This window comes from Ranitomeya imitator, chromosome 5, assembly GCF_032444005.1.
Source record: "Ranitomeya imitator isolate aRanImi1 chromosome 5, aRanImi1.pri, whole genome shotgun sequence".
NCBI classification, from domain to species: domain Eukaryota; kingdom Metazoa; phylum Chordata; class Amphibia; order Anura; family Dendrobatidae; genus Ranitomeya; species Ranitomeya imitator.
Genome location: NC_091286.1, coordinates 563,027,156 through 563,052,908, shown reverse-complemented (window position 1 = coordinate 563,052,908; position 25,753 = coordinate 563,027,156). Strand labels below are relative to the sequence as shown.

Sequence of the window (25,753 nt, the reverse complement as noted above, 5' to 3'; positions counted from 1 at the left end):
AAGTAAAAGTCAACCCTACTCACAAGTAAGCAGTTCCAATCTTAAAAATATTTGATTCAGCCCAGTTCTCTAGCTGACATCTAATTAGCCTGCCAAAATATTTTAAGAGATACTCTGTAATCTGAAACCGTTATAACTGAGGGTCATATATTCCAGATAGCAGCCTTCTAGCTTTCCACATCCATAGATTGCTTATTTTGTTAGCAATGTGAACTATACTATTAAACAGTCTTTTATTCAAATAATTGTTTCTTTAAACCTGTCATTGCACGTACTATACTACTGGACCATAAATTATATACATTATTTCCTCCACTCAGAATATAAAATATTGCATTGTGTATTTTAGTATTCTTAATAGGATTATGTCAGGAAGTCAGTTCTGTCCATATACTGTATAAAGCATACATACGGTACAGTGCAGTACATTTCCCCAGTGGCAGCAGCTGCTTGATAGGGGTACTAGAAGTCAGACCATCTGATAGCTGGGACAGTTAAAGAGTGATCATATTATTTTATTTTATTAAATTTTTTCATAAAATCAATATTATGCATGAAATTATTAAACTTTGTAATATTTCTGATTGTAGAAATCTACTTCTTTTTTCTCTTGAACTGATCATTCATTCTCAAAATTCTCAATTCACTAGTAAAATCTGTCTACAGTGAATACAGATTATCCCTGACAAAATTCTGACAGTGAGTATATTACACACTGTTAGGATTTTACTTGCTACAGTGCTTCCCAAAAATTTGCTTTGGCTCAGGAAACCCCTTTTACCTATTTATTCTGTCATATTCTGTCTATTAAAGTGAGTTTGCAAACTTCATATGAACTGTGAATTTTCCAAGATGTTTGTTTATTCCATAAGCTTGCAGACATATAACATAACTAGATGGTGGCCCGATTCTAACGGTATTCTAGAATATGCATATCCACGTAGTATATTGCCCAGCCACGTAGTATATTTCCCAACCACGTAGTATATTGCCCAGCGACGTAGTATATTGCCCAGCGACGTAGTATATTGCCCAGTCACGTAGTATATTGCCCAGTGACCTAGTATATTGCCCAGTGACGTAGTATATTGCCCAGCCACGTAGTATATTGCCCAGTGACGTAGTATATTGGCCAGCCACGTAGTATATTGCCCAGTCACGTAGTATATTGCCCAGCCACGTAGTATGTTGCCCAGTCACGTAGTATATTGCCCAGTCACGAAGTATATTGCCCAGTGATGTAGCATATTGGCAGCCACGTAGTATATTGCCCAGCCACGTAGTATATTGCACAGCAACGTAGTATGTTGCCCAGTCACGTAGTATATTGCCCAGTGATGTAGCATATTGGCCAGCCACGTAGTATACTGCCCAGCCACGTAGTATATTGCACAGCAACCTAGTATACAGCACAGAGCCACGTAGTATATTGCCCAGCCACGTAGTACATTGCACAGCAACGTAGTATACAGCACAGTCACGTAGTATATTGCCCAGTCACGTAGTATATTGCCCAGCCACGTAGTATATTGCCCAGTGATGTAGCATATTGGCCAGCCACGTAGTATACTGCCCAGCCACGTAGTATATTGCACGGCAACTTAGTATACAGCACAGAGCCACGTAGTATATTGCCCAGTCACGTAGAATATTGCCCAGTTACGTATGTCACAGGTTAAAAAAATAATCATATTCACCTTCGGATCCGAGGGCCCCTTGTAGCGCGCGGCTGCCGCCATCTTCCGTTCCCAGGATGCATTGCGAAATTACCCAGATGACTTAGCGGTCTCGCGAGGCCGCTAAGTCTTCTGGGTAATTTCACAATGCATCGCCGGGAATGGAAGATGGCGGCCGGCTCTGCGGACAATGGAGGGTGAGTATAGCAGGTTTTTTGTTTTTTCATTATTTTTAACATTAGATTTTTTACTATTGATGCCGCATAGGCAGCATCAATAGTAAAAAGTTTGGGACACACAGGGTTAATAGCGGTGGTAACGGAGTGCGTTACCCGCAGCATAACGCGGTCCGTTACCACCGGCATTAACCCTGTGTTAGCGGTGGCTGGAGGGGAGTATGCGGGCGCCGGGCAGTGACTGCTGGGAGTAAGGAGCGGCCATTTTCTTCCGGACTGTGCCCATCACTGATTGGTCGTGGCTGTTTTGACGCGACCAATCAGCGACTTGGATTTCCTTGACAGACAGAGGCCGCGACCAATGAATATCCGTGACCCGCGGACCGGGTCTAGCCACCGTGACAGCCTCAGAACCAAACCAGAGAGGCCCGGTACCGAGAACTCGTGGCCCTGTGTCTAGGGGCGCTCCAATTTGGCGTCACGAACAGGATCGTACTTAAGCCTGAGAAGCAGGTCATGTGTGCCTTGGAACTGTGATTGAATTGTGCATGAACTGTGATCTGTTGTAAAGACTGTGTATTGCTATTTGCCGCAAGATTCCCGCCAAAACCGCTGCCATTGCCGCGCCACGAGGAGCGCAGGAGAAGAAGAAGGGCGTGGAAGTGGGCGTGAGCAAGCTGAAGAGCGCGAAGAGTAATGGCCGCCCAGTCTAAATATTTCTGTACTTTGAGGACGTGTCCGTCAGCAGCCGAGATCTGCCTCCTGATCCTCAGTGGAGGGCGGAGACAAAGAAAACGAAACCGCCCACGAAGGAGAGAGCGGGAAAAGGACAAGGAGGGAGAAGAAGTAAGGCCTGTGGGAGACGCCATGGCCAGCCGACCGGGATCGGAGCGTGGGGTCGGAGCAGAGGACTCCCCCAGCTACCCAGAGAGATACCGCGGCCAGGCGTCACCTGTTGGCCCCGACTTCCTGCAGGCTGGAGTGGACGAGCTCAGCGATCAACTCCGGCGGACGCAGCTGAGCACTAAGGCCGGGTGGAAGGAGACCGTCATTAGGATCCTCACCAGACGTCTGTCGGCAGCCTCGTGTGGTCCGGAGCGAGAAAGAAGTTCCAGCGCTTCGAAGCCAGAAAGCAAGGCCCTGCCAGAAAGCGAGATACTGCAAACAGAGATGACAACACCACAGCGCAAGGCCCCGCAGTCAGCGTTCCAGATCCCAGCGGAGACGGAGCAGGCCGGCACCGGAGGGACCGCATCTGAAGCAGGTATGAAGAACGACCCTGCACCAGTGACAGAAGACCTACTGATAAGCTCCGTAGCAGCACCACCTGCTAACCACCACCTAAGACTAACTCTGAAATGACAAATTCTAATACTACTACCACAGTGGGCATTATTGCCGCTACTGAACCTACTACCAAAATTGACATTCGAACCCAGATGATACCTGAAAAACTGATTAGTGACATTGACACCGCATCGGATGAGAGGTCGAACACAGATCTTTCCAGGCCGGGAAGTGCTCGCTACCAACGGATGCCTTACAATCTACCGTCGCGAGAGTAAACCTTGAAAGCCCGCAATTGTACATAGTTAACTCTTTGCTTTCCTTACCCCTTTCTACTTAAAACCCGTCCAGGGTTATTCCTAAAAGGGGTCCCTTTGTTTACCCGGGATCCCTATTGTTTATAGTTCTTTTTCTATTTTTGCACAAGTTCATCATTGTTTAAAAGACTGCCGGATCATGAACAGTGAATGATTCTAAACTGTTTTGTATATAGTTTGCACCTTCTTAAAGGTGCTCCCTACTGGTTTTACAAGCGAAAGAAGACTTTGCGAAGATAATGCTTCTGGACATGACGCAGAAGGTCTTGCTTTCAGTGGACTTGCAGACAGAGAGAATCTGCACTACTTCCTAGAGACTTGGTTCCCTCTTAAAGGGAATGTTGACATGTTGCTTTGGAAAAGATCGAAACGTTAATAATGTTGAAAGTTAGTAAAGTTTGATAATGTTAATAAGGATTGAGGACAGGAAAGCTTGAAGTGAACCCGTAGGGGGTAGAGAGAGAGTCCTCCTGAGAACCGTAGAATGATGGTCGGTACAATGACAGTAGGCCCAGCCAAGGAGCTAGGCGGTCCTGCATTGGTGAAGCTAGAACGGAAAGAAAAGTTGAGTTATTTATACAGTCATGGTCAAAAGTATTGACACCCCTGCAATTCTGTCAGATAATACTCATTTTCTTCCTGAAAATGATTGCAAACGCAAATTATTTGGTATTATTATCATCATTTAATTTGCCTTAAATGAAAAAACACAAAAAGAATTGTCCCAAAGCGAAATTGGATATAATTCCACACCAAACATAAAAAAGGGGGTGGACAAAAGTATTGGCACTGTTCGAAAAATCATGTGTTGCTTCTCTAATTTGTGTAAATAACAGCACCTGTAACTTACCTGTGGCACCTAACAGGTGTTGGCAATAACTAAATCACTCTTGCAGCCAGTTGACATAGATTAAAGTTGACTCAACCTCTGCCCTGTGTCCCTGTGTGTACCACATTGAGCATGGAGAAAAGAAAAAAGACCAAAGAACTGTCTGAGGACTTGAGAAACCAAATTGTGAGGAAGCATGAGCAATCTCAAGGCTACAAGTCCATCTCCAAAGACCTGAATGTTCCTGTGTCTACCGTGCGCAGTGTCATCAAGAAATTTAAAGCCCATGGCACTGTGGCTAACCTCCCTAGATGTGGACGGAAAAGAAAAATTGACAAGAGATTTCAACGCAAGATTGTGCGGATGTTGGATAAAGAACCTCGACTAACATCCAAACAAGTTCAAGCTGCCCTGCAGTCCGAGGGTACAACAGTGTCAACCCGTACTATCCGTCGGCGTCTGAATGAAAAGGGACTGAATGGTAGGAGACCCAGGAAGACCCCACTTCTTACCCCAAGACATAAAAAAGCCAGGCAGGAATTTGCCAAAACTTACCTGAAAAAGCCTAAAACGTTTTGGAAAAATGTTCTCTGGTCAGATGAGACAAAAGTAGAGCTTTTTGGGCAAAGGCATCAACAGAGTTTACAGGAGAAAAAAAGAGGCATTCAAAGAAAATTACACGGTCCCTACAGTCAAACATGGCGGAGGCTCCCTGATGTTTTGGGGTTGCTTTGCTGCCTCTGGCACTGGACTGCTTGACTGTGTGCATGGCATTATGAAGTCTGAAGACTACCAACAAATTTTGCAGCATAATGTAGGGCCCAGTGTGAGAAAGCTGGGTCTCCCTCAGAGGTCATGGGTCTTCCAGCAGGACAATGACCCAAAACACACTTCAAAAAGCACTAGAAAATGGTTTGAGATAAAGCACTGGAGACTTCTAAGGTGGCCAGCAATGAGTCCAGACCTGAATCCTATAGAACACCTGTGGAGAGATCTAAAAATGGCAGTTTGGAGAAGGCACCCTTCAAATATCAGGGACCTGGAGCAGTTTGCCAAAGAAGAATGATCTAAAATTCCAGCAGAGCATTGTAAGAAACTCATTGATGGTTACCGGAAGCGGTTGGTCGCAGTTATTTTGGCTAAAGGTTGTGCAACCAAGTATTAGGCTGAGGGTGCCAATACTTTTGTCTGGCCCATTTTTGGAGTTTTGTGTGAAATGATCAATGTTTTGCTTTTTGCTTCATTCTCTTTTGTGTTTTCTCATTTAAGACAAATTAAATGAAGATAATAATACCAAAGAATTTGTGATTGCAATCATTTTCAGGAAGAAACTGAGTATTATCTGACAGAATTGCAGGGGTGTCAATACTTTTGACCATGACTGTATAGTATTTTATAGTAGGCCTTTAGTGGGTTCAGCTTAATACGCCCTTAAAGGAAAAGTTAAATTATTGTTCAGAGTTTGCACTTGGTAGAATACCCGGCTGGGTACTGAGAGTTATTTATAGTCAGAATGTTATTTAAAAATATTTAACCTTGTTTTTGTTTGTAACGTTCAAGTGTTCTCACCTCCCATAAAGGGAAGCATTATTCTAATTACCTGTTTTAAGCATTTCAAAATTTTGTATGTCTTTTGCTGCAATGTATTGTTGTTCTTCTTCCCAGTCCAGGAGTACTGGATTTAACCCGGGGGGAGTGCAGCGCCCCAGAGACCTGGTCGTTGCAGTATGACGCTCTGCCACTAAGGGGAGTGATGGTACGTCTGATGGCACTAAGGAGTTCTCCTGACCAGGTATCACCAGAACACATTACACTTCACACTCCGGCCACTAGGGGGAGAAAAAGGCTTTATTTATTGGGCCACTCCTCACACTGGTAAAACTAGGGGTCGGGGAGGAAGTTAGTCAGAAGCTGCCTGGGTTGGATTCAGGCAACATTCCGTGGCAGGGGGTGTTGCAGGGAGAAGACACAGGGGGGTCCCTGTCAGGCATGGGAACCTGGCAGGTGCCTAGCGAACAGAGCAGAACGTAACGGAACCGCGCCTGCACACCCCGCGGCGGTATCCAAGAGAGACACAAAGGGAAGGATATTGTGGAACAGTGTAAACGAGATCAGGCACAAAGGAGTACCAGTAGGAGTCATGCCGTGAGACCGAGGCAACATCCTACTGAGGCGCGTAGCCGATGGCCGGAACACCGCGGGAGTAACCGACTCTGGTCCTTACTTCGAACTCTGCAGGACAGTTAATCATAGGTTGGCTGTCTACCTTACTACACCTACGAAGACATAGGGGGCAACAGTGGGAGAGGGGCGTCTCTAGGGTCCCGGAAGACCTCCAGGCCTTCCCGTCATACGGGTGCGTCCTAGCCATAACATACCTGGGAGACGTTGAAACTAGAAACATCTGGAACCAAAGAGAGAGAGAGCTGTAGAGAACGAACGAACGAGAACAGCAGTTGTGAGGACTATTCCGAATGCTCAGCAGGGTAGGACTACAACACACAGGCGCTAGTGGTAGGCAACGATTTCTATCTGCAAAGGAAACTCTGGATGTGCCCATCGGACCAGCCGGTCTCAGATAGCCCTGTTAAGCGTGCTCTGGATTGAGGATCCCGAAGTCTTCAGTAAAGAGGTAAAGAGACTGCAACCCTGTGTCCTCGTTATTGACTGCACCCTACACCATTACCATCCACCTTACTGGGAAGCCCTGGGGACATACTTCACCTGTGGGAAGGTATACCATCCAGCTGCCATTCCATCACCCCAGCGGACCCCACAGCAGCGTCGGTCACCCTGACCGAACACCACAAGTGGCGTCACGAACCCCTGACAGACTGCACCACCTTTATTGGACGCCCCTTAGCAGGGTCGCGGACCGGGTCTAGCCACCGTGACAGCCTCAGCACCGAACCAGAGAGGCCTGGTACCGAGAACTCGTGGCCTTGTTTCTGGGGGCGCTCCAGCTGAATAGTAGGTTTATGCACAATCGCAGCCTCTGGAGGATCCTACACCTTGAGGTTCACGGGACTCCATTTTCACCAGCAGATTCAAATACCTGTTTGCTGCTTTGTAATGATATTTTAGAAGCTGCTCTCTTAATGCTATGAATTTGTCTGGCAGAAACATTTCTCATTTTACCTTTATCGTCACGAATCTGAATGTGCTCTGTAAAATCCACAAACAATTCATAGTACGATGATCACGCTCAAGTTTTCCTGAAATATCCAATGTTTTCATACCTTGTCAAAAGCATTGTGCTATTTGTCGATTTTCAGCAACAGAGTAATCGTTTTACTTTCCAATATTGCTTGAAACCAGCCTTCCTGCCATCCAGTCCTCTGTGTCACAGCAGTGAAGTCAGCAACCTGATCAGTTGACCTCTTCATATTGCTGCACATTGACAGGACCCCAGAAGTAGTGGTGGTCAAAGCTTCAGTGGTATTCGCGTCTGAAAGAGCTTCAGTTGTATTTGCATCACCTGTACACATTCAGTAAATTAGCAAGACATAGTGGAAACATACAAGGCAGTATGCGAGCAGGATCAGATCAGGCTGCATAAAATATATATTTTGTCGGATAACATGGAGACATATATGTCTGCATAAAAAATATAAAAAGAAACCGAAAAAAATATCAAGACCTATTGCAAAGCTGCTGGAGAGAGCTAGTGCCACATATTACAATATTTTGGTACCATATCACAGCATTATTGGCCAGGGTAACATGTACTATGTGCAATCATTGTCATACACAGTGGATATCAGTGCAAGTCTCTTTACTTGTGGCTTTTAAAAGAATGAGGTGTCCTGGGGGTAATGTCTTATCGGTCTTAGTAGACTTAGACATATTGAGTAACATCTTCAGTTGTCCCAGCACCATTGGTCTGTATTGCATGACAGCCTCTCAGTGTCCATGTAGCTGATCAGTGGCTTCTTAACAGCCACAATCAGGCTGTTGAAATGTAGCCTTACAGCCTTATGCTCTTGGTTTTTATTTGGCAAATCTGAGCTACCAAAACTTGCAATGCTAGGAAAAGTGGTGTCCCAAAAAGGCACTGGAAAGATAGCTAGGCCAAAAGAGAGGCATATGTACCATGACAGAATTGGTCAAACCATAAGTTAAAAAAAATATAAACTTTATTAGATTCAATTGATAAAAATAATATTGGTGGGTGAATACGTGTAAACCCCATAAATGCTTGTTATGTTGCATGGCGTGCAGTTAAATGTCAAGTAAAAATAGGTATGGAGCAACAGGAAATATAAGTCAATATTCAGTAGGGTGTAGTATTATACATACAGTGGGGAAAATAAGTATTTGATACACTGCCGATTTTGCAAGTTTTCCCACCTACAAAGAATGGAGATGTTCTGTAATTTTTACAGTACACTTAAACTGTGAGAGATTAAGTCTAAAAATAAAAACCAGAAAATCACATTGTATGATTTTTACATAATTAACAAATATTTTATTGCATGAAATAAGCATTTGATGCAATAGAAAAACAGAACTTAACCCCTTAACCCCCAAGGGAGGTTTGAATGTTAATGACCGGGCCAATTTGTACAATTCTGACCACTATCCCTTTATAAGGTAATAACTCTGGAACGCTTATGGATCCCAGTGATTCTGACACTGTTTTCTCATGAGATATTGTACTTCATGATAGTGGTAAAATTTATTTAATATGACTTGCGTTTATTTGTGAAAAAAACGGAAATTTGGCAAAAATTTTGAAAATTGCGCAATTTTCCAACTTTTAATTTTCATGCCCTTAAATCACAGAGATGTGTCACACAAAATACTTAATAAGGAACATTTCCCACATGTCTACTTTACATCAGCGCAATTTTGGAACTAAAATTTTTTTTGTTAGGAAGTTATAAGGGTTAAAATATTACCAGCGATTTCTCATTTTTACAATACCATTTTTTTAGGGGGCCACATCACATTTGAAGTCACTTTTAGGGGTCTATATGATAGAAAATACCCAAATGAGACACCATTCTAAAAACTGCACCCCTCAAGGTGCTAAAAACCACATTCAAGAAGTTTATTAACCCTTCAGGTGCTTCAAAGAAATTTTTGGAATGTTTTTAAAAAAATGAACATTTAACTTTTTTTCACAAAATTTTTTACTTCAGATCCAATTTGTTTTATTTTATCAAGGGTAACAGGAGAAATTGGACCCCAAAAATTGTTGTACAATTTGTCCTGAGTACATAGATACCCCATATGTGGGGGTAAACCACTGTTTGGGCGCATGGCAGAGCTCGGAAGGGATTGAGCACCATTTTTCAATGCAAAATTGACTGGAATTGAGATAGGACGCCATGTCACGTTGGAGAGCCCCTGATGTGCCTAAACAATGTGACACCATTTTGGAAAGTAGACCCCCTAAGGAACTTATCTAGATGTGTGGTGAGCACTTTGAACCCCAAGTGCTTCACAGAAGTTTATAATGTAGAGCTATAAAAATAAAAAATCATATTTTTTCACAAAAATGATTTTTTCGCCCCCAATTTTTTATTTTCTCAAGGGTAACAGAAGAAGTTGGACCTCAAAAGTTGTTGTGCAATAATTATTTTTGCATCGCTTTATTCTGAGGGCTATAACTTTTTTTATTTTTTGCTGATGTTGCTGTATGGCGGCTCCTTTTTTGCAGGACAAGATGACGTTTTCAGAGGTACCATGTTTATTTATATCCGTCTTTTTTATCACGTGTTATTCTACTTTTAGTTCGGCAGTATGATGATAAAGTATTGCTTTTTGCCTCTTTTTTTTACGGTGTTCACTCAAGTGGTTAACTAGTGGGACAGTTTTATAGGTTGGCTCGTTATGGACGCGGCGATACTAAATATATGTACTTTTATTTTTTTTTATTTACATAAAGAAATGTCTTTTTTTGAAAAATATATATTTTTTTTATTTAGGATTTTTTTTAAATTATTTTTACATATGTAAAAAAAAAATGTTTTACTTTTTTACATTGTCCCAGGGTGGGACATCACTGTGTAAAGTCAGATCGCTGATCTGACACTTTGGAAAGCCCCTGATGTGCCTAAATTGGACCCCAAAAGTTGTTGTGCAATTTGTCCTGAGTACGCTGATACTGCATATGTTGGGGTAAACCACTGTTTGGGCGCATGGCAGAGTTCGGAAGAGAAGGAGCGCCCTTTGACTTTTCAATGCAAAATTAGCTGGAATTGAGATGGGACGCCATGTCGCGTTTGGAGAGCCCCTGATGTGCCTAAACAATGGAAACTCCCCACAAGTGACACCAATTTGGAAAGTAGACCCCCTAAGGAACTTATCTAGATGTGTGTTGAGCACTTTGAACCCCCAAGTGCTTCACAGAAGTTTATAATGTAGCGCCATAAAAATAAAAAATCATATTTTTTTTCACAAAAATGATTTTTTTGCCTTCAATTTTTATTTTCCCAAGGGTAACAGGAGAAATTGGACCCCAAAGTTGTTGTGCAATTTGTACTGAGTACGCTGATACCCCATATGTGGGGGGAACCACCGTTTGGGCGCATGGCAGAGCTCGGAAGGGAAGGAGCGCCGTTTTGGAATGCAGACTTAGATGGAATGGTCTGCAGGTATCACATTGTGTATGCAGAGCCCCTGATGTACCTAAACAGTAGAAAAACCCCACAAGTGACCCCATATTGGAAACTAGACACCCAAGGAACTTATCTAGATGTGTTGTGTGAACTTTGAACCCTCAAGTGTTTCACTAAAGTTTATAACGCAAAGCCGTGAAAATAAAAAATCTTTTTTTTTCCACAAAAATGATTTTTTAGCCCCCCCCAGTTTTGTATTTTCCCAAGGGTAACAGGAGAAATTGGACCCCAAAAGTTGTTGTCCAATTTGTTCTGAGTTCGCTGATACCCCATATGTGGGAGAAAACGACTGTTTGGGCACACGTCGGGGTTCAGAAGGGAAGTAGTGGTGTTTTGGAATGCAAACTTTGATGGAATGGTCTGCAGGCATCATGTTGCATTTGCAGAGCCACTGATGTGCCTAAACAGTAGAAACCCCCCACAAGTCATCCCATTTTGGAAACTAGACCGCCCAGGGAACTTATCTAGATGTGTTTATAAAGTTTATATCGCAGAGCCGTGAAAATAAAAAATCATTTTTTTCCCACAAAAATGATTTTTTAGCCCCCAAATTTTTATTTTTCCAAAAGTAACAGCAGAAATTGGAAGGCAAAAGTTGTTGTCCAATTTTTCCTGAGTACGCTGATACCCCATATGTGGGGGTAAACCACTGTTCGGGCTCACGGCAGAGCTTGGAAGGGAAGGAGAGCAGTTTTAAGTTTTCAACGTAGAATTGGCTGGGATTGAGATTGGACGCCATGTCGCATTTGGAGAGCCCCTGATGTGGCTACACAGTGGAAACCCCCCAATTCTAACTCCAACCCTAACACACCCCTAATCCCAACCACACCCCTAACCCCAACCCTAACTCCAACACACCCCTAACCCTAATTCCATCCCTAAGCATAACCCTAACCACACCGCTAACACTGACACACCCCTAAACACCTAACTGTAATCCCAACCATAGACGTAATCCAAAGCCTAACCCTAGGGCCAAGAAAAAAGGTAACATTTGGCACCTCCTAGGTCTTGGAGGGGAGATGTTAATTGCGGCCTGAGGGTATCTATTCCTGAGAACCTTTTCACAAGTGTCTCAAGAGAAAAATAATATATTCATTAGTAGCGCGGCCGTGGCCAATCAACAAGCCAGCAATTATGATATTAACCTGCGGGGCCGGTCTAGAAACCTGACCTCCAGACCAAAGTTATAAATTTAGGCTGCAGACAGAGAATTGTCTTCACATGATGGTGGCAGCCTGAGAAGCTGGTGTGATCCAATCTACATTCTTCCTACCCTCAGGGAGCAGAAAGCAACTACCAGTTAAATAATTTCTGTAAGTTTCTCCTGTTTATTTTGACACTGTTTTGCATAAGTTGTATGTCTTTTTATTATCATATTTTTATACCTTTTGCTTGTAAGCATTGAATCTTTTGTTATTAAAGTATAAAACTTTAACCAGTTGAACCTTGAATGTTCTAAAAGAATCCATAGTCTAAGGTGTGTGAGCCTTGTGAGTGATAAGCATATTTTTATTAGTATTGTTAGTTCCGGGACTCATCGCCCGTGTATTCGATGAGTGGTGGCAGCGTGTATGAACAGGTGTGTGGCCTGGGTCGGTGTGTGATTTATGCTCCCATTACAGCATAGGACAGACATTGAATGTTGGACTGAGAGAGGGGAGATAAAAAACCGTTGCAAGCACAACCCCAAGTCACGTGTGAGAGTGGGCACGTGACGAATAAGTGACACCAAGGAGAAGGGATCCGTGACAATTGGTGGCAGAGCGGTGGGATAGAATTATTTCTATTAGAGCATTAGTGCATGGTTTAAGCAATTATTCCCTGTACTAAAGAATTGGTATCCGTGCGAGGAGTGCACCAGTTCTTCAAGGTTCAACTCAGTGCTTAATTAGACATATGCAAAGAAAAAAGAAAAAAAAGCCAGCTCACCACATCCAGCAGAGCACGGAACCAAGTCCTGACACGATGCGAACCAACGGAAGAAAAAAAAAAAACCACGATGTTCCAGCTCCAAAAGGTAAAATAAACAAACTTTATTGGGAAAATAATGGGAAAATATAAAAACATGAAAAATCATGAGCTCCATGAAGACAACACCATGACCTGCGTGAGTTTGGCTACGCGTTTCGACCGGAAAGGTCTTTGTCAAAGTATTCTCACAGGAATCTTGGTAGATGTGCTTTGACAAAGACCTTTCCGGTCGAAACGCGTAGCCAAACTCACGCAGGTCATGGTGTTGTCTTCATGGAGCTCATGATTTTTCATATTTTTATATTTTCCCAATAAAGTTTGTTTATTTTACCTTTTGGAGCTGGAACATCGTGGTTTTTTTTTTTTCTTCCCTTAATTAGACATACTTGCAAACAGTTTCCCCTCCCCGTTTTTCTCTTCTATTTTTTATTTGGCAAAGGCTGTTCATCGATATGGCAGCCCAGTGCAAGAAGCAGAGCAAAGAGGCTCTGACCAACCTCTGTGAGCAGAGAGGAATAGAGACAGCCAACAGATCCAGGGAGCTGCTGATACGCGCCTTGGTCAAGCAGGACATAGAGCAAAGTGCTGGAACATCTGGGCAAGGAGAGAGCCCACCTCAGAGAGACCCAGCAATGCCAGCTCTTGCACCGGAGATGCCTGATGGAAATGTCAGCAATGCCAGTGCTGAGGAGCCTATGGACTGTACTTTGCAAATGGACTTACAATGGCTGGGAACAAGTGATCCCAATCTGCGCATGCAGCTGATTCTACAGTACCGACAGGCTGCTGCTGCAGAACGCCGGGACCGGGCTGAGAGAGAGGCTGCAGAACGCCGGGAGGACAGAGCGTTCCAGCTTCAGAAGGCTCAAATAGAGCAGGGTATGAGTCCTCAGATAAACCCCTCCCAGGACATAAATCCAAGGAGACCACGTCTTGAAAACTTCCCTGTGATGGAGAAGGATACAGACTTAGATACTTTCCTTCGGGGGTTTGAAAAAACCTGCAGGCAGTACCATCTACCCCGTTAGCAGTGGGCACAGTATCTAACACCAGAGGCAAAGCCCTGGAAGTTTTTGCTGGCCTCCCACCAGAGCTAGATGCGAACTATGAGGCCATAAAAGAGGCCTTGATCAGGAAATACAACCTGACACCAAAAGTGTATCGTAGAAAGTTCCAAAACCTACAACGTGGATCAACTGACAGCTATGCGGATGTTGTGAGCACCTTGAGGACCACGTTCCACCAATGGATTAGGGGACATTCTGTTAATAGTTTTGAGGACTTAACGGATCTTATGGTCAAGAATCAGTTTCTTCACGTGTGCCCCACGGATGTACGACAATTTGTGTGTGATCGGGAGCCACAAACTGCGGATCAGGCTGCAAGGATTGCGGACTGCTATGTGGCTAACAGGATGCCTGAGGTGCAGAAGCCATCGGGATTCAGCTGGAGGGGAGGTAAGCCAAACGGGGACCCTTCTCCCTCTGCCGGCCAATCACCGGTGCTGTCCAAGCCCACCTTCTATGGGGCCCCGCCGGTTCTTCTCCTGCAACAAAGTGGGACATGTTAACGCTGTCTGCCCTGATAGGGAGAAACGCCCAATTACAACCACAAAGCCCTCTCTTTCCACATCGTCTGTCCTCTTTGTAGCCAACTCTGATGTGAGGGCTAATGAGAACTGTCAATCTGTCACTGTTGGCAATAAAGTCACCATTGGTCTCAGAGACACTGGGGCAGAGGTGACCCTGGTGCGTCCAGCCAAGATAACCCCTGCTGATATCATACCAGGAAAGACTATGTCTATAACCGGGATTGGAGAGGTCAGCCCTGCCATGCCCATGGCCCGTGTGTACCTGGACTGGGGAGCAGGGAAGGGACTGAGGGAAGTGGGAGCATCAGAGGCTATTCCCACCAATGTGTTGCTAGGCACAGACCTGGGGAGGATGGTGTCCCACTATGTTCCTCCCTTGCAAGTAAATGATGCAGAGAAGGTGGAAGAAAGTGACCCACCTGAGATCCCGTGCGAGGAGGGAAAATGTCCCAATGCACAGGACTGTAATTATGTGGCAGCTGTGACCCGGAGTCAGGCTTCGGCTCAGACTCAGGCCCAGAGATTAGAGGATGAGTCTCAGACGTAACTGCCAGAACAGGAGGCCCATACTGTGGCCCCGGAGCCTCCATACATGGCAGACCCACCAAGGTCCCTGATAACAGACACTGAAAACTCAGCTTCAGACCAGGGCCTGGCAGTCACACTAGGCCAGGGCCTGCAGGCTGACCGTCAGAGCTTCCAGGAGGCCCTGCAGACAGATGTCAGTCTGGAAGAGCTCAGATGTCTTGCAGACCGACCCCCTGCTGCTTCTGACAAAGAGAGAGTATACTGGGACCAGGGCATACTGTATACAAAGACTATCCCCACGGATAATATAGAATCTTGGGACTATGAACAGCAGCTGATCGTCCCTTATCCATTTAGGCAACAATTATTGAGGATTGCCCATGAAATTCCTTTGGCAGGACACCTTGGAATACAAAAGACTAAAGCTCGCCTGACACATAACTTCTATTGGCCCAAGATGGGGACAGATACTGCCAATTACTGCCGATCATGTGTAGTTTGTCAGAGAGTTGGGGAGTCCGGGAATATACAGAAAGCTCCATTGATACCACTGCCTGTGATCGATGAACCTTTCCAGCGAGTGGCTGTGGATATCATAGGGCCACTTGCATTTCCTAGCAGCTCTGGCAAAAAGTACATCCTCACAGTGGTGGACTATGCTACACGATACCCGGAAGCTGTGGCACTGTCCTCCATCCGAGCAGACAAAGTGGCGGATGCTTTACTGACTGTGTTCTCTCGTGTGGGTTTCCCTAGGGAAATGTTGACCGATCAGGGAACCCAGTTCATGTCTGATCTGATGGAAAGCCTCTGTGAAAGAATACTAGTACAGCATTTTGTGGCCAGCACCTATCATCCCCAAACCAACGGACTCTGCGAGCGTTTTAATGGAACATTAAAGCAAATGCTCAAAATGCTGGTGGAGACTGAAGGGAGAGACTGGGAGCGGTACTTCCCCCATCTGTTGTTTGCCTACAGAGAGGTACCCCAGGCGTCTACTGGATTATCTTCCTTTGAACTGGTTTATGGGAGGAGGGTCAGGTTCCACTTGATTTGATTAAGGTCTGTTGGGAGGACAACCCCAGAACTACTGGAGTCTCAGTGGTCGAATATGTACTGTGGCTCAGAGAGAGAATGCAAAAGCTGAGCAACCTGGCCCATGAGAACGTGACCAAGGCCCAAATCAACCAGAAGGTCTGGTACAACCGTAATGCCAGACTGAGAGCCTACGAGGAAGGGCCGAAGGTTTGGGTGTTGGTCCCTGTTACAGAATAAATTGCAGGCCGCATGGGAGGGACCATATACTGTACATAAGCGGCTGAATGATGTTAATTATGTGGTGACACTAGATGAGCATGCAAAGCGTCAGAAAGTGTTTCATGTAAATATGTTGAAGGCTCATCATGCCAGGGAAGCCTGTGTCTTACCTGTCTGTAGCCTGCCTGAAGAGGGGGAGGCAGATCAGTCACTGGATGTGGGGGCCGGGACTCAGTACATGGAGTCCCTGGAGTCAGCAGAGTTTAACCCTGAGCTATCCCACAGTCAGAGGTCTGAGCTGATGGGGTCGCTCAGCGAGTTCACCAAAGTCTTCACAGGGGAGCCTGGGAGGACACACTTAGCAGTTCACCATGTGGACACTGGTACTAATCCCCCAGTACGGCAGTCTGCATACCGTGTGTCTGCAGAGGTGAAGGCACACATGAGGGAAGAGGTAGAGGAGATGCTGAAACTCAAGGTGATACAAAAATCCCAGAGTGCCTGGGCCTCGCCTGTGGTTCTTGTCCCAAAAAAGGACCGTACTACCCGGTTCTGTGTAGACTACAGGAAATTAAACGTACTGACTACATGTGAGGTCTACCCCATGCCGAGGATAGATGAGCTGTTAGAGCAGCTAGCTAAAGCATCGTACCTCACCATCATGAAACTAAGTAGAGGTCTGTACCTAAGCAGGAAACTCCTGCCCAGAGAAGTGGCTTATGCCACCATTGAAAAAGAATGTTTGGCAATTGTGTGGGCTTTGCAGAAGCTGCAACCATACCTCTATGGGCGCAACTTCATCGTGATCACAGATCATAACCCATTGAGTTGGCTCAACAGAGTAGTTGGGGACAATGGGAAATTGCTTAGATGGAGTTTGATACTTCAGCAATATGATTTTACAATTCAGCACAAGAAGGGAGTTGATCATGGCAATGCTGATGGCCTGTCTTGCCAAGATGGAGCAAAACCAGATATGTGCTCGGGAGCTGACCTGTAAGTCAACCCCCATGCACGTTCATAAGGAGGGAGGTGTGGTAAAATATGTGTGTGCATATATATATATATGTGTAATGACATATGTCTAGGGTTATACAGTGGGGCAAAAAAGTATTTAGTCAGTCAGCAATAGTGCAAGTTCCACCACTTAAAAAGATGAGAGGCGTCTGTAATTTACATCATAGGTAGACCTCAACTATGGGAGACAAACTGAGAAAAAAAAATCCAGAAAATCACATTGTCTGTTTTTTTATCATTTTTTTTTGCATATTATGGTGGAAAATAAGTATTTGGTCAGAAACAAACAATCAAGATTTCTGGCTCTCACAGACCTGTAACTTCTTCTTTAAGAGTCTCCTCTTTCCTCCACTCATTACGTGTAGTAATGGCACCTGTTTAAACTTGTTATCAGTATAAAAAGACACCTGTGCACACCCTCAAACAGTCTGACTCCAAACTCCACTATGGTGAAGACCAAAGAGCTGTCAAAGGACACCATAAACAAAATTGTAGCCCTGCACCAGGCTGGGAAGACTGAATCTGCAATAGCCAACCAGCTTGGAGTGAAGAAATCAACAGTGGGAGCAATAATTAGAAAATGGAAGACATACAAGACCACTGATAATCTCCCTCGATCTGGGGCTCCACGCAAAATCCCACCCCGTGGGGTCAGAATGATCACAAGAACGGTGAGCAAAAATCCCAGAACCACACGGGGGGACCTAGTGAATGAACTGCAGAGAGCTGGGACCAATGTAACAAGGCCTACCATAAGTAACACACTACGCCACCATGGACTCAGATCCTGCAGTGCCAGACGTGTCCCACTGCTTAAGCCAGTACATGTCCGGGCCCGTCTGAAGTTTGCTAGAGAGCATTTGGATGATCCAGAGGAGTTTTGGGAGAATGTCCTATGGTCTGATGAAACCAAACTGGAACTGTTTGGTAGAAACACAACTTGTCGTGTTTGGAGGAAAAAGAATACTGAGTTGCATCCATCAAACACCATACCTACTGTAAAGCATGTTGGTGGAAACATCATGCTTTGGGGCTGTTTCTCTGCAAAGGGGCCAGGACGACTGATCCGGGTACATGAAAGAATGAATGGGGCCATGTATCGTGAGATTTTGAGTGCAAACCTCCTTCCATCAGCAAGGGCATTGAAGATGAAAAGTGGCTGGGTCTTTCAACATGACAATGATCCAAAGCACACCGCCAGGGCAACGAAGGAGTGGCTTCGTAAGAAGCATTTCAAGGTCCTGGAGTGGCCTAGCCAGTCTCCAGATCTCAACCCTATAGAAAACCTTTGGAGGGAGTTGAAAGTCCGTGTTGCCAAGCGAAAAGCCAAAAACATCAATGCTCTAGAGGAGATCTGCATGGATGAATGGGCCAACATACCAACAACAGTGTGTGGCAACCTTGTGAAGGCTTACAGAAAACGTTTGACCTCTGTCATTGCCAACAAAAGATATATTACAAAGTATTGAGATGAAATTTTGTTTCTGACCAAATATTTATTTTCCACCATAATATGCAAATAAAATGTAAAAAAAACAGACAATGTGATTTTCTGGATTTTTTTTTCTCAGTTTGTCTCCCATAGTTGAGGTCTACCTATGATGTAAATTACAGACGCCTCTCATCTTTTTAAGTGGTGGAACTTGCACTATTGCTGACTGACTAAATACTTTTTTGCCCCACTGTATGTGTGACTAGTGATAATGTAACATCTGTCCTGAAGGCAAGTCGCACCTAGATGTTAATAGGTACTTCCTTGGACTAGTAGAAATTGTGTCTCCATACCTCACCAGGAGGTCTAGCTAGGGCCAAGAAGAAATGCAACATTTGGCACCTCCTAGGTCTTGGAGGGGAGATGTTAATTGCGGCCTGAGGGTATCTATTCCTGAGAACCTTTTCACAAGTGTCTCGAGAGAAAAATTATATATTCATTAGTAGCGCAGCCGTGGCCAATCAACAAGCCAGCAATTATGATATTAACCTGAGGGGCCGGTCTAGAAACCTGACCTCCAGACCAAAGTTATAAATTTAGGCTGCAGACAGAGAATTGTGTTCACATGATGGGGGCAGCCTGAGAAGCTGGTGTGATCCAATCTACATTCGTCCTACCCTCAGGAAGCAGAAGCAACTCTCAGATAATTTCTGTAAATTTCTCTTCTTTATTTTATACTGTTTTGCATAAGTTGTATGTCTTTTTATTATCATATTTTTATACCTTTTTTCTTATTGTAAGCATTGAACCTTTTGTTATTAAAGTATAAAACTTTAACAAGTTGAACCTTGAATGTTTTAAAAGAATCCATACCCTAAGGTGTGTGAGCCTTATGAGTGATAAACATTATTAGTATTATTAGTTCCGGGACTCATCGCCCGTGTATTCGATGAGTTATGGCAGCGTGTATGAGCGGGTGTGTGGCCTGGGTCGGTGTGTGATTTATGCTCCCATTACAGTATAGGACAGAGGTTGAATGCTGGACTGAGAGTGGGGAGATAGATTAACCCTTGCAGGCACAACCCCAAGTCACGTGTGAGAGTGGGCACGTGACGAATAAGTGACACCACGGAAAAGGGATCCGTGACACTATTTTATAGAAAAAAAGAATTATTTTTACATCGCTTTATTCTGAGGACAATAACTTTTTTATTTTTTCGCTGATGACGCTGTATGGTGGCTCCTTTTTTTGCGGGACAAGATGACGTTTTCAGCAGTACCATGGTTATTTATATCTGTGTTTTTGATCACGTGCTATTCCACTTTTTGGTCGGCGGTATGATAATAAAGCGCTGTTTTTTGCCTCTTTTTTTTTACGCTGTTTACTGAAGGGGTTAACTAGTGGGACAGTTTTATAGGTCGGGTTGTTACGGATGCGGCGATAATAAATATGTATACTTTTATTGTTTTTTTGTAATTTAGATAAAGGAATGTATTTATGGGAACAATATGTATATTTTTTTTCTTTATTTTGTAATTTTTTTTTTTACACATCTAAATATTTTTACTTTATAACATTGCCCCAGGGGGGGCATCATGTTATATCGTCAGATCGCTGATCTGACACTTTGCAATGCACTATGTCAGATTAATGATCTGACGTGCACTGCTCCTGGCTTACCAGCGTCTGCTCTGAGTAGGCGCTTGGTAAGCCACCTCCCTGCAGAACCCGGATGCAGCCCCGCGGCCATTTTGGATCCAGGGCTTGCAGGGAGGAGACGCTCGGTACAAGGTGAGCACATCGCCTTGTACCGAGGGTCTCAGGGAAGCACGCAGGGAGCCCCCTCCCTGCGCGATGCTTCCCTATGCCCCCGGAACGCTGCGATCATGTTTGATCGCAGTGTGTCGGGGGTTAATGTGCCAGGGGCTGTCCGTGACTGCTCCTGGCACACAGTGTCGGATGTCAGTTGAGATAGTCAGCTGACACCCGGCCGCGATCGGCCTGCTCTCCCCGTGAGCGCATTAATATTAATATATCATACAGCGCTAGATAGCTTAAAAGCCGGTAATTCCATTGCCGGCTTTTGCTATCTCTTTCCCAAACCCGACATGATATGAGACATGGTTTACATACAGTAAACCATCTCATATCCCTTTTTTTTGCATATTCCACACTACTGATGTTAGTAGTGTGTATGTGCAAAATTTGGGCGCTCTAGCTATTAAATTTAAGGGTTAAATCGCAGAAAAAATTGGCGTGGGCTCCCGCGCAATTTCCTCCGCCAGAATAGTAAAGCCAGTGACTGAGGGCAGATAGTAATAGCCTGGAGCCACTCTCTTCCCATTCCCGTGTAGCAGTGGGATATTGTAATAATGTGTGTGTGTGTGTGTGTGTGTGTGTGTGTGTGTGTGTGTGTGTGTGTTTTTTTAACCATTTCAGACAATTGGATTAATAATGGATAGGTGTCATAATTGACGCCTCTCCATTATTAACCTGGCTTAATGTCACCTTACAATAGCAAGGTGACATTAACCCTTCATTACCCCATATCCCACCACTACACGGGAATGGGAAGAGAGTGGCCAAGTGCCAGAATAGGCGCATCTTGCAGATGTGCCTTTTCTGGGGTGGCTGGGGGCAGATGTTTTTAGCCGGGGGGGGGGGACAATAACCATGGACCCTCTCCAGGCTATTAATATCTGCCCTCAGTCACTGGCTTTAACATTCTGGAGGAGATCGTCTGGGTCAAGAGGAAGTAATGAAGGACACATAGAAGCTCTGCTATATACAGTACAAATGAAATCCTTAATGAAAATATATCTAAAAGAATATTTATTTGCTTACTGATATAACACCAATAATTTCCACAGCCTTTCGTCATCATAGGTGTCTCCACTAAGGCCCTCAGTGTGAAAAGCAAAATAATCTTGTAGTTATGACACCTTTTAATGGTTAACAAAAATAAAATAAAAAACGTTATATAGCAAGCTTTTGGGACTTCTTAGGTCCCTTCCTCAGGCCGGATGTCCCGAAAACCTTGCTTTGTAATATCATTTATTTTATTTTTGTTAGCCGTTAAAAGGTATTATAGCTACAAGATTACCATATCTTGTTTTTTACACTGAAAGTATTATTTTTTCTACTGGCTAACACGGTACCAAACCCCTTTTTTTCCTTTCCACTAAGGCTCACATTCTAAATTGCTATTCGGTATGTTTTTGGAATGTGGGAAGTAAACATATTATCTGCTAGAAACCTACTTACACTCGTGGGAGAACATACAAACTACTTGCAGATGTTGTCTTTGGTGGGATTTGAACCCAGGACGCAAGAACTTTAGTGTTAACCATGTAGTCGTTTGATATGTATTTAAGATGATTTGACTGGTTGTGTTACATTATGAGAATTGTTTTTGTAGGTATTTTGTTTTCATCTCACCATGCTTAAAGGCTGCTCTCAAACACAAGACAAAATTGCTTACAATTCAGTGTCCCTGTAAAATATAATTTCAGTATTGATGTATGTACATTCTCTTACTAACTCAGTTATGCTCATAGTTATGTTTCATCATTTATAGGCTGGAGTAGAAGCTCAAAACCCTGACAAGAAATGGTTATCCTCAGAACGGTAAGCACCATAGTGGGTTTTATGCTTGTTTTGTATGGTGTTCTGTATTTCACCTAATGATTTATCTACTATATTGGTTTCCTTTATTCAGTACTATATAGTACTATATTTTTTTCTTGTTGTTATTATGAAGAATGACCATTTTAGCATATGGCAAATTACTTAATACTTGTATCCCTTTGCTGGGATAATTCTCAGTTGATGGTTGTTGAATGATAAAAATCAAGAAGACCGCCATCAGCTTGGATAACAACATTTTATTTTGACCAATGCATTTGAAGCCAATAGAGCAGTTTAATAAAATAGAATTAGACTTACTGTTAATTCGGTTTCTAATAACTCACCACGACAGCACCACAGAAGGATGTCACCTAATAGGGACAGAAAACACAAAGAGATCAAATAGCCTATCCCACATCCTCTCTCCAGTGTTATTACAAAGAACTACAAGAGTATGAATGCTTCAAATTATATTTATTATCACTTGATTCAAATAATGTAAGAAATAATAGAGTAAAGGGAGAGAATTACCCGTGTTGTCATGGTGGGTTATTAGAAACCAAATTACCAGTATATCTAATTCTATTTTCTCCAAAAACGCCCCACAACATCACCATAGAAGGAATACCAAAGACTAATGTTTAGGGACGGACAATACCTTGGAGAACTTTTCTCCCAAAGGACAAATCTTTAATAGACCTTAAGTCAAGTCTATAATGTTTGGTGAATGTATGGACCGAGGACCAAGGAGCGGCTATTCAGATCTGCTCGAATTTAGCAATGGCTTTCTCGGCCCAGGAGACTGATACCACCCTAGTGGAGTGAGCCGCAAGTTTCTCCGGAGGTGAGAGTTTCTGGATCTGCTATGCCTTGATAATCACGCTTTTGATCCAGTTGGCAATCGTGCTTTTGGAAGACTTCTTGGCTTTATTCTGGTTATGAAACTGGATAAAGAGATTTTGGTCTTTTCTCCACATCTGTTTTTATTGGAGATAATGAACGACCACCCTTTGTACATCCAGAGTATGGAATTCTTCTTCCCTCTTGTTTGCTGGATTCTGGCAGAAGGAGGGGAGAATTATCTCTTGAGATCTGTAGAAGTCTGAGACCACTTTGGGTTGAAATGATGTGTCAAGATGAAGAATGAGTCTTCTAGGATTCTTAAGTATGTTCATTAATTGAGAGGGCCTGCAGCTCAACCACTCTTCAAGCTGTAGTGATCATTACAAGGAAGGCTGTCTTCCAGGCCAGTCTGTCCAACTTTATTGATGATAAGGGCTCAAATGGTGGAAGCGTTAGCCCTTTAAGGACAATATTAACCCCTTCACGACATGCGCCGTACATGTACGGCGCTTGTTGTGTCCCTCCCTTTGATGTGGGCTCTGGTGCTGAGCTTTCCTAGAACTTGTCAGCTGTTTTGACTAGCAGACATGCGCTCTCAAGAGCTGCGGGTGGAATCGCAATCCATCTGCAGCAGTTAACCTGTTAAATGCCGCTGTCAATCTCTGACAGCGGCATTTAATGTGATTGCAGCAGAAGTGCGTCACTAATCCCGCCCATCAATGACCCCGTCACATGATTGCGAGTAACTGATGTGTCAGTATGACAACCAGAGGTCTCCAGCAGACCTCTATGGTTGTCATAACCAGATTGCTATGAGCGCCGCCGGTGGTAGTGAGCATTTCTGCTACATTTCGATCTGATCATCGCCTGTGTGTAGCAGAGGTGATCGTACAACTGCGGCTTCTAGTCTCCCATGGAGATGATTGAGGCATGCAAAAAGTAAAAAAAAAATGTTTTTATAAATATTAAAAAGAATAAATGTTCAAATCACCCCCCATTCTCCCCATTCAAAATAAAACAATTAAAAAAAATAAGAATCACATTCAGAATCACCCGATCTATCAATCTATAAAAAGAATTAATCCGATTGGTAAGCGGCGTAGTGAAAAAAGTAAAAACGCCAGAATTACATTTTTATAGTCGCTGCAACATTGCATTAAAATGCAATAACGGGCGATCCACACATCGTATCAACACCAAAATTGTATTATTAAAAATGTCACCTTGGCACACAAAAAATAAGCCCTCACCCAGCCCCAGTTCACGAAAAGTGGAGACGCTACGGGTCTCGGAAAATGATGCAATTTCCTTTTTTTTTTTCAACAAACTTTGGATTATTTTTCACCGTTTAATAAAAAACAATCTATACATGTTTGGAATCTCAGTTCTCGTAATGTCCTGGAGAATCACAATGGCAGGTCAGTTTCAGCATTTGGTGAACATGGTAAAAATAAAAATCCCCAAAACAGTCGTGGAATTGTACTTTTTTTGCAATTTGACCTTGACCATGACCATTTTCAAATACACAATATAGTAAAACCCACAAATGGCCATATTGAGTGAAAAATAAAAAAGTTATGGCTCTGGGAAGAAGGGGAGTGAAAAACAGAAACGCAAAAATGAAAAAGGACTGTGGCGTGAAGGGGTTAAGGTCCAAGGAGATGACTAGGTTGATCATTCTAGGACAAAGGCAGGAAGCTGCCGCTATGAATTTCTTCATCCAACGATGATCGGCCAGACTCTGACTCTGGTCAAAATAGAAATTCAATGCTGCCACCTGAGCCTTGGGGGTATTGGGTTTGAGAATAGAGATGGGCGGACCCCTGGATGTTCCGGTCTGAAATGAACAGTTAAAAACATGTTCGGGTACTTGAATGGGGGCCTGAACATCCTGTGTTTGCCACGCTGTCATGTGCATGACAGCACGGCAAACACTGCTTCTGATCAGCGGTAAAGTCATCAACGCTGGTAAGACAGCTATGGTTCCCATGCTGTCAAATGACAGCGTGAGACCGCAGCTATGATCTGAAGTAAAAAGTTTACCTCCGCTCACTGTCGTCGGCTGGTTGGACTACTGCTCCCATCAGCCTTCACCTGCTGCCTCTAATAACAGTGAGAGCAGGCGGCAGCTGTTGGGAGTATTCATCAGCTGGTGTCTGCACTCTAAATAAATAATTAAAAAAAAACGGCATGGGTTCCCCTGTATTTTTGGTAACCAGCCAGGTAAAATTGACAGCTGGGGGCTGAAACCCTCAGCTGTTAGCGTTAGAAAGGCTGGTTATCAAGAATAGAAAGGTCCCCCCTCTGTTTTTTTATTATTCATTTAGAGCGAAGGTGCCGGCTGATGAATACTCCCATAAGCCACCTCCTGCTCTCGCTGTTATTAATGGTAACAGGCATAGGCTGATGGGAGCAATAGTCCCCTCAGCCAACGCCAGTGACCGTAGGTAAACTTTTTACCTCCGATCACAGCTGACAGCGTGGGAACTGCGGCTATTTGACCTCCAAAAATTATTTTACCGCCGATCAAAAGCATTGACAGCGCGAGAAATACCCAGTGTTCAGGGGGTCG

General features: G+C 43.9%; 1 protein-coding gene across 2 annotated transcripts in view; it reads left to right on the top strand.

The window, feature by feature from the left end:
• MYO7B (myosin VIIB) overlaps window positions 1-25,753 on the top strand; it is a 258,153-nt gene that overhangs the window by 3,402 nt on the left and 228,998 nt on the right. Inside the window, exons 1-2 of one of the 2 annotated variants that reach the window (XM_069727693.1) lie at window positions 5,994-6,077; window positions 22,289-22,338. In XM_069727693.1, coding sequence (XP_069583794.1) covers window positions 22,321-22,338 — 18 coding nt within the window. In that variant the 5' untranslated portion in view covers window positions 5,994-6,077; window positions 22,289-22,320. Of the gene's footprint in view, window positions 1-5,993; window positions 6,078-22,288; window positions 22,339-25,753 lie in introns of those variants that run through there. The other variant, XM_069727694.1, reaches the window with a different exon arrangement.